At 46.1% G+C, this 13,764-nt stretch overlaps 1 protein-coding gene across 1 annotated transcript; it reads left to right on the plus strand.

The window, feature by feature from the left end:
• Window positions 1-4,774: 4,774 nt before the first annotated feature.
• LOC309603933 (olfactory receptor 6E1-like) lies at window positions 4,775-5,730 on the plus strand (the record flags this gene model as incomplete). Its single annotated transcript, XM_082338811.1, is given in 2 exon segments — window positions 4,775-5,305; window positions 5,308-5,730. Coding segments are annotated over 2 exon segments (954 nt in total).
• Between the last annotated feature and the right edge of the window lie 8,034 nt (window positions 5,731-13,764).

The raw sequence follows: 13,764 nt of genomic DNA on the forward strand, positions 1-13,764 counted from the left end.
GATATGATAGAAGCTACCCAAAAGGTGGAGTCAATGTCCCATAATATGGAAACATTAGCTACAGCTTTTGCCACTGCAATGAAAGTACAGCAATCATGTTTCTCCTGTGGTAGAACTGGACATTTTAAAAGAGATTGTCCACAACTAAGAAAAAGAGATATGACGAGCTCTAGACAGATATGGACTTGAAATAGACCCTGAAAAAGTGCAAAAAACTGAGCCTTGGAAATATCTGGGCTGGAAAATCTTGCAACAAACAATTGAACCTGCAAAAACAAAAAGGGGGAATGCCAGGAGCCACTCCAGCAGACAGACAAAGTAAAGCCGTGTATGTGTTAAACTGCCTGACTATGTCTGAAAATAATATTCCTGTTATTATCTCTCATTTTCTGTCTCTTCAATCAAAAGATTTAATAGCCACCCCCACAGAGGGCTTGATTGGAGTCGGCAGCCTTTCTCAAACCTTTCAAAGCACCCACCTGCTCAATATCAATACCCAAGAAGGGTCTACATTTACTGTACGGCCATATGTGACAAATTTGCCCATGAGCCTGTTGGGGCGAGATGTAATGTCCCAATGTGGCTTCACCTTAAATTGCCCTGAAAATTTTCAGTAGCAGCCATTGATGAGCGACCGACAATGAAACTTATTTGGAAAAAAGAAACACCCATTTGGATAGATCAATGGCTGCTCCCCAAAGAGAAGGTCGCTGCCCTTCAAGAACTGGTCAAAGAACAACTTCAACAAGGACGTATCACTCCTACAACCAGCCCCTGGAATTCTCCTGTATTTGTTATAAAAAAGAAGAGTGGAAAATGGCGACTGCTACATGACTTGAGACAAATAAATGAAGCTATGGAAGAAATGGGAGCACTCCAACTCGGCTTGCCCTCTCCAACAATGATACCCCGAAATTGGGACATAATCATAGTAGACTTAAAAGACTGCTTCTTTACTATCCCACTACATCCTACGGATGCACCGCGTTTTATGTTTTCGGTACCAAAAATTAACTGAGGTGAGCCAATGGATAGATACCACTGGACTGTCCTGCCTCAAGGAATGAAGAATTCTCCAACGATCTGTCAAACATATGTGGCTAAAGCCATAAGTCCTGTACGACTAAAATTCCCGGAAATGTATATCTATCACTATATGGATGACATTTTACTAGCAGGCCCCACGAACACCATGGTGCGTGAAGCACTACCTGTTTTAAAATATGCATTGCAAAGCAAAGGACTGCAAATCGCACCAGAAAAAATTCAAACGGAAGCACCATGGAAATATCTTGGGTGGAAAATCTTACAACAAAGTATCCAACCTCAAAATGTGATCATTTCAGCAGACATAAAAACCTTGAATGATGTACAAAAACTATTGGGAAACATAAATTGGATTAGAGCGCAGTGTGGTATTGATAACTACACATTAACACCCTTATTTGAGCTACTTAAAGGAGATACCGATATTAACGCACCACGCCAATGGACAACCGAAGCAAAAACCACACTGAGAATCATAAATGAAAAGCTCTCACTGCAACAATGTCACCGACGACTTGAAAATTTACCCATACAATTATATATCTGCAACCAAAACCAACAGCCTCTAGCAATCATCGGACAATGGGAGAACAAAGGAGTAGACCCTCTCATAATGTTGGAATGGGTGTTTTTGCCACATCAGCCTGCGAAAACCCTGGCTACTCGTATCGAAATGTTTGCCACCTTGATGAAAAAGGGCAGAGAACGGATTGTAGAAATGGCTGGAGAAGAGCCTCATCTCATTGTCCTTCCTGTCGTAAAGGACTACTTAGATTGGTGCTTACAAAATAGTCTAGAACTTCAAATGGCCTTAGCAGGGTTTAGTGGAAGAATTGATACTCATCACCTCCCCCCCCCCCAAAATGTTCACCTTTTACAACAATGTGAAAATTGAAGAGGCGCCACTATACCAGTGGCAACCGGTTAAGGGTCAAACGGTGTTCACCGATGGCTCAGGGAAAACAGGAAAAGCAGTCATCCCATGGCAAAAAGAAGGTCAATGGCAACACAAAATAGAACAAATTGAGGGTTCACCTCAATTAGTCGAGTTGCACGCCATTACCATGGCTTTTAGAGAATGGCCCCTAACTCCACTAAATATTGTATCAGACTCACTATACGCTGTAGGAATTGTGCAACGCATTGAAAGGGCACAACTAAAACATTTACTGAAAGAAGCCTTGTTTTTGAAGTTTAAGGAGCTATTATTCTTAATAGAACAACGAAAACATCCCTATTGTGTAATCCACATTAGAAGCCATACAAACTTACCCGGGTTCTTTACAGAAGGAAATGCACGAGCCGACTACCTAACGAACATTGCATTACATACCCCAGTACCCAACACACTTTCTCAAGCTCAATTATCGTATCAATTTTTCCACCAATCTGCCAAAGCTCTTGTGAAACAATTTGCAATCTCTATGGGGGATGCAAAACTCGTTGTGCAAACATGTCCAGACTGTCAACAACAACCATCCCGCCCATGTTTGCGACAAACCCTAGGGGACTATCTTCCCTTCAGCTCTGGCAAACTGACGTGACTCATGTACCCGACTTTGGTCGGCAGAGATATGTTCACGTTTCCATAGATACCTACTCCCATGCAATCTGGGCCACTGCAATGACAGGTGAAACTAGCCGGCATGTACAAAGCCATTTCCGAGCTGCCTTTGCAGCGCTTGGTATTCCAAAAGAAATAAAAACAGATAACGGCCCTACATATGTCAGCCATGCGACACAAAAATTTTTCCACACATGGGGTATCACTCATAAGACAGGGATACCCCATTCCCCCACAGGGGAAGCCATTATAGAACGTGCACACAGAACCTTAAAAACTCTATTGCAAAAACAAAAAGAGGGGGAAGCTCAGGAATCTCCCCAAAACAGATTAGGAAAAGCTATATATGTACTAAACCACTTATCGCTGCCTTTTCAACATGAAGATGGCACACCCATAGTCAAACATTTTGAAGCTATGCAGTTGGGAATGGCACATATATCACAGGAGAAGGTGATGGTAATGATGAAAAATTTAAATACTGGGTGGTGGGAAGGGCCATAGCGGCTACTAACTTGGGGTCGAGGGTATGCTTGTGTCTCAACAGATGTAGGACCTAAGTGGGTACCTGCAAGGTGCATAAGACCGGCTCTTGCATCGGATAACAAGAACGAACAGCAGAAGACACTGAACTCCGAGAAGACTGATGGGGAATGACTTATTAGATAACTCCAAATTAATCCATAAAGCAATCAAAGATTTGAAGTTAGCAAATTACAAGTCAGTGATGGATTTGATTGGCTGAATCTCTTACTAACAAGCTGGGGAATTGGCGGGTGGATAATGTCTCTAATCAAAATAGGTTTTTTCTTGTTACTAATATTTTGCACTATAATAACGATAGTTTCTTGTCTAGTGTCTTGGGTATAGAAAATGCTATAGAATATGATTAAACAAGCTTTTGTGATAGAAAAACAAAAAGGGGGATTTGTAGGAATAAGTGAGATTGTGTTTTACTTTGACGAGATGCAGCTGTGCCCTTGAGGCTTGTTACAGGTTCGCAGGAATGCAGCTGTGGCCTTGAGGCTTGTTACAAACAAGTCTGTGAAACTCAGAGGCAGAAAAATAAGGATGAGATTGGATACATCCCTGAAGGAGGAAGTCACGTGCACCAGCTTGAAGAACCAATAAGTAATGCTGAAGAGATGCGTGGATGCAAGACAGTAGCCAATGAGATGGGTTTTGCTTGCTCGTGAACACTAAATCATATTATAAAAGGGATAGATTGTAAAAATAAAGGGTCTTCGCTTGTCTTCGACTGAACTCATATGCGGAGTCTGTCTCTCATTCCCTTCAAATGGAAACAAGAGAAAACGCTAGAGGCTGGTTCCTCCCAACCCATAACTGGCATGCAAAAGAAAAAGGTTACAAATCTCTTCCAGACGCTCTTCTCTTGCTCTGCATTTACGTCAGGACATTTGATAGCAATAGCAATGAGCAACTCTTTGGAAACAACCGTGTTTCAGTGCAGACGGATGTCAGATGAGATTGTGTGACAGGCTGTGTGGAGTCATCATACCTTTCAGTCATTATTTAGAGTACGAAAGAAGACAAGTTATACTTGGTCCCTATTCCACCCCCTCCCCCTTTCCTGAAGAAACAGAGAGCAAGAAGGTGTGGAAGGAAGCAGGGGATTACAAAAGAGATACTGGATATTACTTATTTTGAAAATAAGAGATTCTCAAGGATTCCTAGTGCAAAAAGGCGAGTACCTCTGAAAAGTAGAAAGACTAGCTTTCAACATACATATTTGATTTCATTTGATGGTTTAGCATTTGTGCAACAGAAGAGATGAGTTTGGCACATAGGTGTGACAGATGTTTGCAATAGGTCTGAGTGAATGTGGAATTTGCCAGGAATGGGGTGAAATAGCTCACAGCCTCTTTAAAATCTTCTGTTCTGGAGAACGAATCCTTTGGGAGAGTTTGAGAAAGGTAGAAAGACGACAACAAATTCTCTGAGGACTCAAACTGAAATGTAAACCAGAAAAATCACGGAGTGAGAAAGGCTTGAAGGACTCTCTCTCTCTCTGTGCTATCTAGGAGGAAGACTGCAAGCAAGGAAAGAAGCAGAGAAGGAAGGATTCCTTTCATCCAGATGGTGAAATAATCACACTTGGGTTTTGCCATCTTCCTGTCTCGGCAGGATGAACTGAAATTTAGCATGGCAGCAGAAAATGAAACTGCAGTTACTGAGTTCATCCTAGAGGGTTTCTCAGGGCTTGATCAAAGCCTACAGCTATTTCTCTCTCTGCTCCTTCTGCTCATATACCTGACAACAGTGATGGGGATCGCAACCATCATTTTCCTCGTGTGTGTGGATCACCGCCTGCAAACCCCCATGTACTTTTTCATCAGCAATCCGGCCTTCCTGGAAATCTGGTTCACATCCTCCACAAGCATCAGATTGTTTGTGATCCTGAGTTCTGGTAGGAGAACGATCTCACTAAGCAGTTGTTTTGCCCAGTCCTGTTTCTATTTTGCCCTGGGCTGTACAGAGATGGTTCTACTTGTTGTCATGTCCTTTGACCGCTACGTTGCCATCTTCCAGCCTTTGCGTTACGCTGCCATCATGAAGCCTCAGCTCTGCATCCACCTGGTTGCTGCTGCCTGGGTCATAGGCATCACAGTCTTGAGTTACCGTCTGGTCCTCCTCTACAAGCTGACTTTCTGTGGCTCGAACAAGATCCACCATTTTTTTTTTGCGACAACTCCCCGTTGTTCACATTGTCCTGCTCTGACCCCAGCCTGCTTTGGAAAATAGACTCTTTTTTATTATCGTTTATCCTACTGGGTTCCTTATGTTTAACTCTGGCATTTTACATGGGCATCCTTTTCTGTATTCTGCACCTGCCAGCAGTCGCTGGGAGGAAAAAAGCTTTTACTACGTGTTCTTCCCACCTCACCACCTTGGCCATTGCATATGGGAGCTGCATTGCTCTCTATGTGCGTCCTTCCGAGAATGTTTCCTTGGAGACAAACAGAATTGTGGTTTTGCTGAACACTGTCCTGTACCCACTCTTAAATCCATTCATCTACAGTCTTAGAAACAAGACTGTGCTACTGGCCCTGAACGAAGCCATTGCCCGTGCAACAACACAGCTTTTCCCCCAATCCTGATGCATTTCTGGACAGCAATTCCAATGAGCTGCTATGTTAAATATGCTAAATAATACCAGTGCATAGGTATGTAACCTCCAAATACAGCTGCCTCAGGAGATGCATGTTCTTGTTGGGTTGTGTTAGGTTAAGTGATAGAAGCTCATCTGCACACACAAAGAAAGCACTACCAATAGCAGCAGGAGTAACTCAGTTAACACCCTGCCCCAGCTGCTCCCAGAGCCATCACAGGAGAGCCACCAGCTCATCCAGAGCCCATCTCCACAAAGCGAGAAGAGCACAGAGGCACAGTGGCAGGTGGGAACCCAGATGACGGGCTCCTGAGGAAGGAACATCTTGTCCCAGGTCCTTCCAGGGCTGCCCTGGGAGAGCCATCAGCCCCGTTGTCCAGGTGTGAAACCCACCAAGAGGAGTCACTGCGAGCAGCTCTCTGGATCACCATTCGGACTAAGGGAATTGTTGCCTAGGGGCGTAGGACACATTATGGGATGCAAGGGAAGAGCATTTTTGGATTGCACAGGACTTTTATCATGGGAAGTGTAGGGGAGGACCCCGACCAGTGCAGTCTGTCCTGTCTTCTCACTAAATTTAATTTCTAGCTCATTCCTGGGGGGGGGGGGGAAATCTCTCTTCTGCGTGAACATGTGAGCGCAGGGGGATGAGTGCAGCAACTGGAGAAAGACCAGGGGGTCAGACAGCCCATATGCCAGTCATAAGTGACTGGACTTACGAGTTTGTGTGTGTCTGTGTGTGTGTGTGTGAGTGGGGTGGTCTGTAGCAGCATCTGGAATGGGGTTGCAGCCTCAGGGGGCTCATATGTCCAGGTGCGTGCAACTGGGGAGGCTGGTATCCAGGGCAGCTACTGAGGAGACTGAGCGTCTGAGCCCAGCTGCTGGAGGGATCCACCCTGTAAAAGGTATATATATATAGATTAGAACAGAATAGAAAAGAAGAGAACAGAATAGAATACAATAGAACAGAATAGTTCATTTGGAAGGGACCTACAAGGATCATCTAGTCCAAATACCTGGCCACTTCAGGTCTGACCAAAAGATAAATCATGTTATTAAGGGCACTGTCCAAATGCCTCTTAAACACTGACACGCATGGGGCATCGACCACCTCTCTAGGAAGCCTGTTCCAGTGTTTGACCACCCTCTTGGTAAAGAAATGCTTCCTAATGTCCAGTCTAAACCTCCCCTGGCGCAGCTTTGAACCATTTCCCCGCGTCCTGTCGCTGGATCCCAGGGAGAAGCAATCAACACCTCCCTCTCCACTTCCCCTCCTCAGGAAGCTGTAGAGGGCAATGAGGTCACCCCTCCACCTCCTTTTCTCCAAACTAGACAAGCCCAGTGTCCTCAGGAGCTCCTCGGAGGACATTTCTTCCAGCCCTTTCACCAGCTTTGGTGCCCTCCTCTGGACGCATTCAAGTACCTTACATCCTTCTTCAATTGTGGGGCCCAGAACTGCACACAGTACTCCAAGTGAGTCTGCACCAGTGGGATAATCCCCTGTCCTGGTTTCAGCTGGGATAGAATTAATTTTCTTCCTAGTACTTGGTATAGTGCTGTGTTTTGGATTTAGGATGAGAATGATGTTGGTAACACACTGATGGTTTACTTGTTGCTAAGCAGTCTTTATCCTAGTCAAGGATTTTACAGCTTCCCATGCTCTGCCAGGTGCGCAAGAAGCTGGGAGGGGGCACAGCCAGGACAGCTGACCCAAAGCGGCCAAAGGGATATTCCATACCGTAAGACATTATGCTCAGTATATGTACTGGAGAGAGTTTGCCGGGGGGCAGCGATCGATGCTCAGGGACGGTCTGGGAATCGGTCAGCAGGTGGTGATTGTGCATCACTTGTTTGGTATATTCTTTTTTTTAGTAGTAGTAGTAGTAGTAGTAGTAGTAGTAGTAGTAGTAGTAGTAGTATTTCCCCTTCCTCTGCGGTCATATTAAACTGTCTTTATCTCAACCCACGGGTTTTACTTTCTTTTTCTGATTCTCTCCCCCATCCCACTGTGGGAGGGAGGGTGAGCGAGCGGCTGGGTGGTGCTTAGTTGCCAACTGGGGTTAAACCTCAACATCCTCTCTTTTCAGCCCCTCGTTATACTGCACCCCAGGGTGTGGTTTGCCCTCTTGGCTGCCAGGGCACACTGCTGACTCCTGTTGAGCCCCCTGCCAGCCAGCACCCCCAGATCCCTCTCTGCAGGGCTGCTCTCCAGCCACTCCTCTCCCAGTCTATACTTGTGCCCGGCATTATTTCATCCGAGGTGCAGAATCCAGCATTTGTTCTTGCTGAACATGGTGAGAGTTGCCTCCTCTGGGTCATGGATACAGCTGTTAGACTGCACAGGGCCCAAGAACGTTCCCTGTGCTGCCCCATGATGCCCCAGTATGTCCCACTGGCCTTCAGGTAGGGTATGACCCCTTCACCACTGCTTTCTCAGCCCGATCATCCAACTGGTGTTTAAACCATCTGTTTGTCTACCCTTCCAGGATTTAATGTCCTAACTTGGCTACAAGAATAGTGAGGGAGAACACGTCACAAATCTTGCTGAAGTTGAGGTGACCAACATCCACTCTTGTCCCCTCATGCACAAATGCAGTTACTTCATCATGAAGGCAGTCAGCCTGGTGAGGCATGCTTTACCCTTTGAAAGTCCATGCTGACTGCTTTTGGACACATTCTTCTCTTTAAAGATCCCAGAAATACCACCCAAGAGATACTGATGGCTTACTCCTCACCAAAGTGAACTTGTACAGCCTGGGGTTCCCTGGGTTGCTCCTTTGCCTTCTTTCAGAGATGGGTGCAGCATTGCTTTGTCCTCGCTCACAAGAGACCTCTACCAATCCCATGACCTTTCCAAAGGGATATTCCACAGAAATATCAGTCTTCCCCTGTAACTTCATTACCACTATTCTGCCTGTTATATGCTGTATTTAATTTCTCTAATTGTTCGTATGTTTTTATCTGTCCTGATACAATGACCATTTCTAAAGTCATCTTACCAGTAGACTGTCTAGACAAAGGCCCTTTCCATTATTCTCCAGTTTTCTCCTGCCCTTGCTCTTTGTTCATTCAGATACCTCTCACGTATGCTGCTGCTTTGGGTTTCAGGGAGTTAAAGCTTTCATGTCTTTCAGTAGGACAATTGGCTTTGTAGCAAACTCTTATGTTTATCTCTACCTTTCTGTAGCTATCTATGTAGAACATTTCTCATAAGATTATCCCTTGTAGAAAGGCAACCTCATTACAGGTAGCTTGTAAGTAGCATATGCTCAAGGAGTGTATTGTATTGTTTCTGAAACTTTATCATGCTTTACTTTTCTTTGCTTGCAAATAGGAAAAATCCTTCTGTGCCTGTGTGCAGCCAGTTGTCTAAGGAGATCAGGTGGGAGATGGCGCGATGGAGCTGTAACACCCAGTTGCAGACTTCCCTGGAGAAGTCTGATGTAAGGAAAAGTGATATTATTGCAGCCTTTTAGTACTTAAAGGTAAAGTACCAAAGCTCAAGGACAATAAAAAGGGCTTTTTTAAATAAATAAATAGCAAAAGGCAGGCAACAAAATGCGTTGGCCCATTACTTGATGAGCAGGGTCACCTCACAAACAGGGACATAGACAAAGCAGAGACATTTAATGCTTTCTTTGCCTCCGTCTTCAACACCGATGAAGTGTTCCCTGGGCTAGAGAACCATGACTGCAAGAACGACAAACTCCCATCCAACCCCAAACTTTTGCGGGATTTGCTGCTCCAGCTGGATCCCTACAAGTCAATGGGGCCAGACGGGATTCATCCGAGGGTACTTAAAGAGCTGGCTGATGTCATAGCGAGACCTCTCTCAATGATTCATCAATGCTCTTGGGAATCTGGGGAGGTCCCAGTTGACTGGAAGGTGGCAAATGTTGTCCCAACCTTCAGGAAGGGCAACAGGGATGACCCTGGTAACTACAGGCCTGTCAGTCTCACCTCTGTGCCTGGCAAAATGAGGGAGACAATTCTTCTGGGAGTTATTGAAAAACACCTGATAGACAACGCAGTCATTGGTCCCAGCCAGCACGGGTTCACGAGGAGAAAGCCCTGCTTGACAAACTTGATTTCCTTCTATGACAAGGTTACCCACCTAGCTGACCAAGGGAAGCCAGGCGATGTCATCTTTTTGGATTTCAGTAAAGCCTTTGATACTGTCTCTCACAGTATCCTCCTGGACAAAATGTCCAGCATACAGCTGGATAAACACCTAATGCAATGGGTGAGCAATTGGCTGATGGGTCAGGCTCAAAGGGTTATAGTAAATGGAGTTACACTGGGCTGGCGATCAGTCACTAGCGGGGTTCCACGGGGATCCATGCTGGGGCCAGTGCTCTTTAATGTCTTCATAAATGACTTGGATGCAGAACTCGAAGGTTTGTTATCAAAGTTTGCCGATGACACAAAATTGGGAGGAGCCATTGACACTCTTGAGGGCAGAGAGGCCCTGCAGAGGGATCTGGACAAATTAAGAGAGCTGGGCGATCACCAACTGTATGAAGTTTAACAAGGGCAAGTGCCAGATTTTGCACTAGGGACATGGCAACCCTGGATGTACATACAGACTGGGGAACGAAGGGCTGGAGAGCAGCCCCATGGAGAGGGATCTGGGGGTTCTGGTCAACGGCAAGTTGAACATGAGCCAACAGTGTGCCCTGGCAGCCAGGAGGGCCAACCGTGTCCTGGGGTGCCTCAAGCACTGCATTGCCAGCCGGGCAAGGGAGGTGATTGTCCCACTCTACTCTGCACTGGTGAGGCCTCACCTTGAGCACTGTGTGCAGTGTTGGGCGCCACAGGACAAAAAAACCCCAAAGCTACTGGACAGTGTCCAGAGGAGAGCCACAAAGATGGTAAAGAGTTTAGAGGGGAAGCCGTATGAGGAGCGGCTGAAGTCATTTGGTCTGTTCAGCCTGGAGAAGAGGAGACTGAGGGAAGACCTCATCACAGTCTACAGCTTCCTCACAAGGGAAGGAGGAGGGGCAGGTACTGATCTCTTCTCCCTGATGACCAATGATAGAACCCAAGGGAATGGCAGGAAGATATGCCAGGGGAGGGTTAGGTTGGACATTAGGAAAAAGTTCTTCACCCAAAGGGTAGTGGAGCATTGGAACAAGCTCCCCTGGGAGGTAGTCATGGCACCAAGCCTGACAACATTCAAGAAGCATTTGGACAACACCCTCAGACATAGGGTGTGAATTTTGGGGTTGTCCGATGCAGGGACAGGAGTGGGACTCAATGATCCTCGTGGGTCCCTTCCAACTCAGGACATGCTCTGATCCTATGATTCTATGATTCTTATAAGGTAGATGAGGACAGACTTTTTAGCAAGGCCTGTTGCAATAGGATAAGGGGTAATGGTTTTAAACTAAACGAGGCTAGCTTTAGACTAGATATAAGGAAGAAATTTTTTACAATGAGCATGGTGAGACACTGGAACAGGTTGCCCAGAGAGGCGGTAGATGCCCCATCTCTGGAAACATTCAAGGACAGGTTGGACGGGGCTCTAAGGAACCTGATCTAGTTGAAGATGTCCCTGCTCCTTGCAGGGGGGTTAGACTAGATGACCTTTAAAGGTCCCTTCCAACCCAAAGCATTCCAGGATTCTATGACTCTATGATTCTATGAGAAGGTGAATCGCGTCAATTTGCAGAGGTGAAAGCCATCCAGCTGGCTTTGGATATTGCTGAAGGAGAAAAACGGCCGGTACTTGATCTCTATACTGACTCATGGATGGTGGCAAATGGCCTGTGGGCGTGGTTGCAGTAATGGAAGCAGAGTAACTAATAGCGCAGAGGCAAACCCATCTGGGCTGCTGCACTGTGGCAAGATACTGCTGCCTGGGTAGAAAACCTGGCTGTAAAAGCATGTCACATAGATGCTCACATAGCCAAGAGTCAGGCCACTGAAGAACATCAACACAACCAGCAGGTGGATCAGGCTGCTAAGATTGAAGTGCCTCAGGTGGATCTGGACTGGCAACAGAAGGGTGAATTATTTCAAGCTGGGTGGGCCCATGACACCTCAGGCCATCAAGGAAGAGATGCAACATATAGATGGGCCCGTGATCGAGGGGTGAACTTGACCATGGACACTACTGCACAGGTTATCCATGGATGTGAAACATGCACTGCATCAAGCAAGCAAAGCGGTTCAAGCCTCTCTGGGATGGAGGACGATGGCTGAAATATAAATATGGGGAGGCCTGGCAGATTGATGATATCACACTCCCACAAACCCGCCAAGGCAAGTGCCATGTGCTTACAATGATGGAAGCAACCACCAGATGGCTGGAGACATATCCCGTGCCCTGTGCCACTGCCCGGAGCACTATCGTGGGCCTTGAAAAGCAAGTCCTATGGCGACATGGCACCCCAGAAAGAATTGAGTCAGACAACAGGACTCATTTCCGAAACAATTTCATAGACACCTGGGCCCAAGAGCACGGCATTGAGTGGGTATATCTCATCACCTATCATGCACCAGCCTCCGGGAAAATCAAACAGTACAATGGAGTGTTAAAGACTACACCGAGAGCAATGGGTGCTGGGACGTTCAAACATTGGGACACACATTTAGCAAAGGCCACCCGGTTAGTCAGCACTAGGGGATGTGGTGATCGAGCTGGCCCTGCCCAGGCAAAACTTTTACGTACTGTAGAGGAGGATAAAGTCCCTGTAGTGCACATAAAAAAATACGCTGGGGAAGACAGTCTGGGTTACTCCTGCCTCGGACAAAGGCAAACCCATTCATGGGATTGCTTTTACTCAAGGACCTGGGTGCACTTGGTGGGTGATGCAGGAAGATGGGGAAGTCCAATGCGTACCTCAAGGGGATTTGATTTTGGGTGAGAATAGCCAATGGTTTGAATTGGATGATGTTAATTGCTACGTAATACTTCTCACGCTGCCCCAGCAGTGAGTACATTGGGAGGGGCACAGAAGTTGTGAGGGGACACAGCTGGGACAGCTGACCCCAGCTGACCAAAGGGATATTCTGTACCATGTGATGTCATGCTCAGCATATAAAGCTGGCGGAAAAGCTGGCCGAGGGTCTGCTGCTCAGGAACTGGCTGGACATTGGACAGCATCACTTCTTTTGTATATTCTTTTATCATTGTTATTCTTTTCCCTTTCTTTTAAGTCCTACTAAATTGCCTTTATCTCAACCCATGAGTTTTACCTTTTGTTTTCGATTCTCTCCCCCATCCCACTGCGAGGGAGTGAGCGAACGGCTGTGCGAGGTTTAGCTGCCTCTCAGGTTTAACACGGGTGTGTTATCAACACTGGTTTAGGCACAAATGCAAAACATAGCACCATGTGGGCTGCTCTGAAGGAAGTTAACCCCATCCCAGCCAAACCCAGTACACTTGAAATGGGGGCCCCAAAATGGACACAGTTGCTTACAGGTGGCCTAACGAGTGACGAGCAGGGGGAGACAATCTCTTCCCTCGCACTTTCGGCGAGGGTTCTCTTTATGCACTTCAGGACACTGCTGGCCGCCTTTGCTGCCAGGTCGCACTGGATCAAGCGGATAAATGCTGGATGGTGTTTAGTATTTAATTTCTCTAGTCTTTCCTGTATTTTCACCTGTCTGGACACAATGACCATTTCTAAAGTAATCTTTTCAGCAGGTTGTGCAGACAACAGACCTTTTCCATTATTCTGCAGTTTTCTCCTGCCCTTACTCTTTGTTCATTCAGGTACTTCTCACCTGTGCTGCTGCTTTGAGCTTCAGGGACTAAAAGCTTGCCTGTCCTTCAGTAGGACAAGTGTTTGTTTAGCCAATTCTTTAATTATGTTTATCTCAACCTTTCTGTAGCTATGTATCTAAAACATTTCTCATAAGAGTATCCCTTGTAGAAAGGCAACCTCATTACAGGTAGCTTGTAAGTAGCATATGCTCGAGGAGTGTATTGTATTGTTTATGAAGCTTTATCATGCTTAATTTTCTTTGCTTGCCAACAGGAAGAATCCTTCTGTGCCTGTGTGCAGCCAGTTGCCTA

The sequence above is a fragment of the Platalea leucorodia genome, assembly GCF_965183815.1.
Source record: "Platalea leucorodia genome assembly, contig: HAP1_HAP1_SCAFFOLD_261, whole genome shotgun sequence".
Classification (NCBI taxonomy): Eukaryota; Metazoa; Chordata; class Aves; order Pelecaniformes; family Threskiornithidae; genus Platalea; species Platalea leucorodia.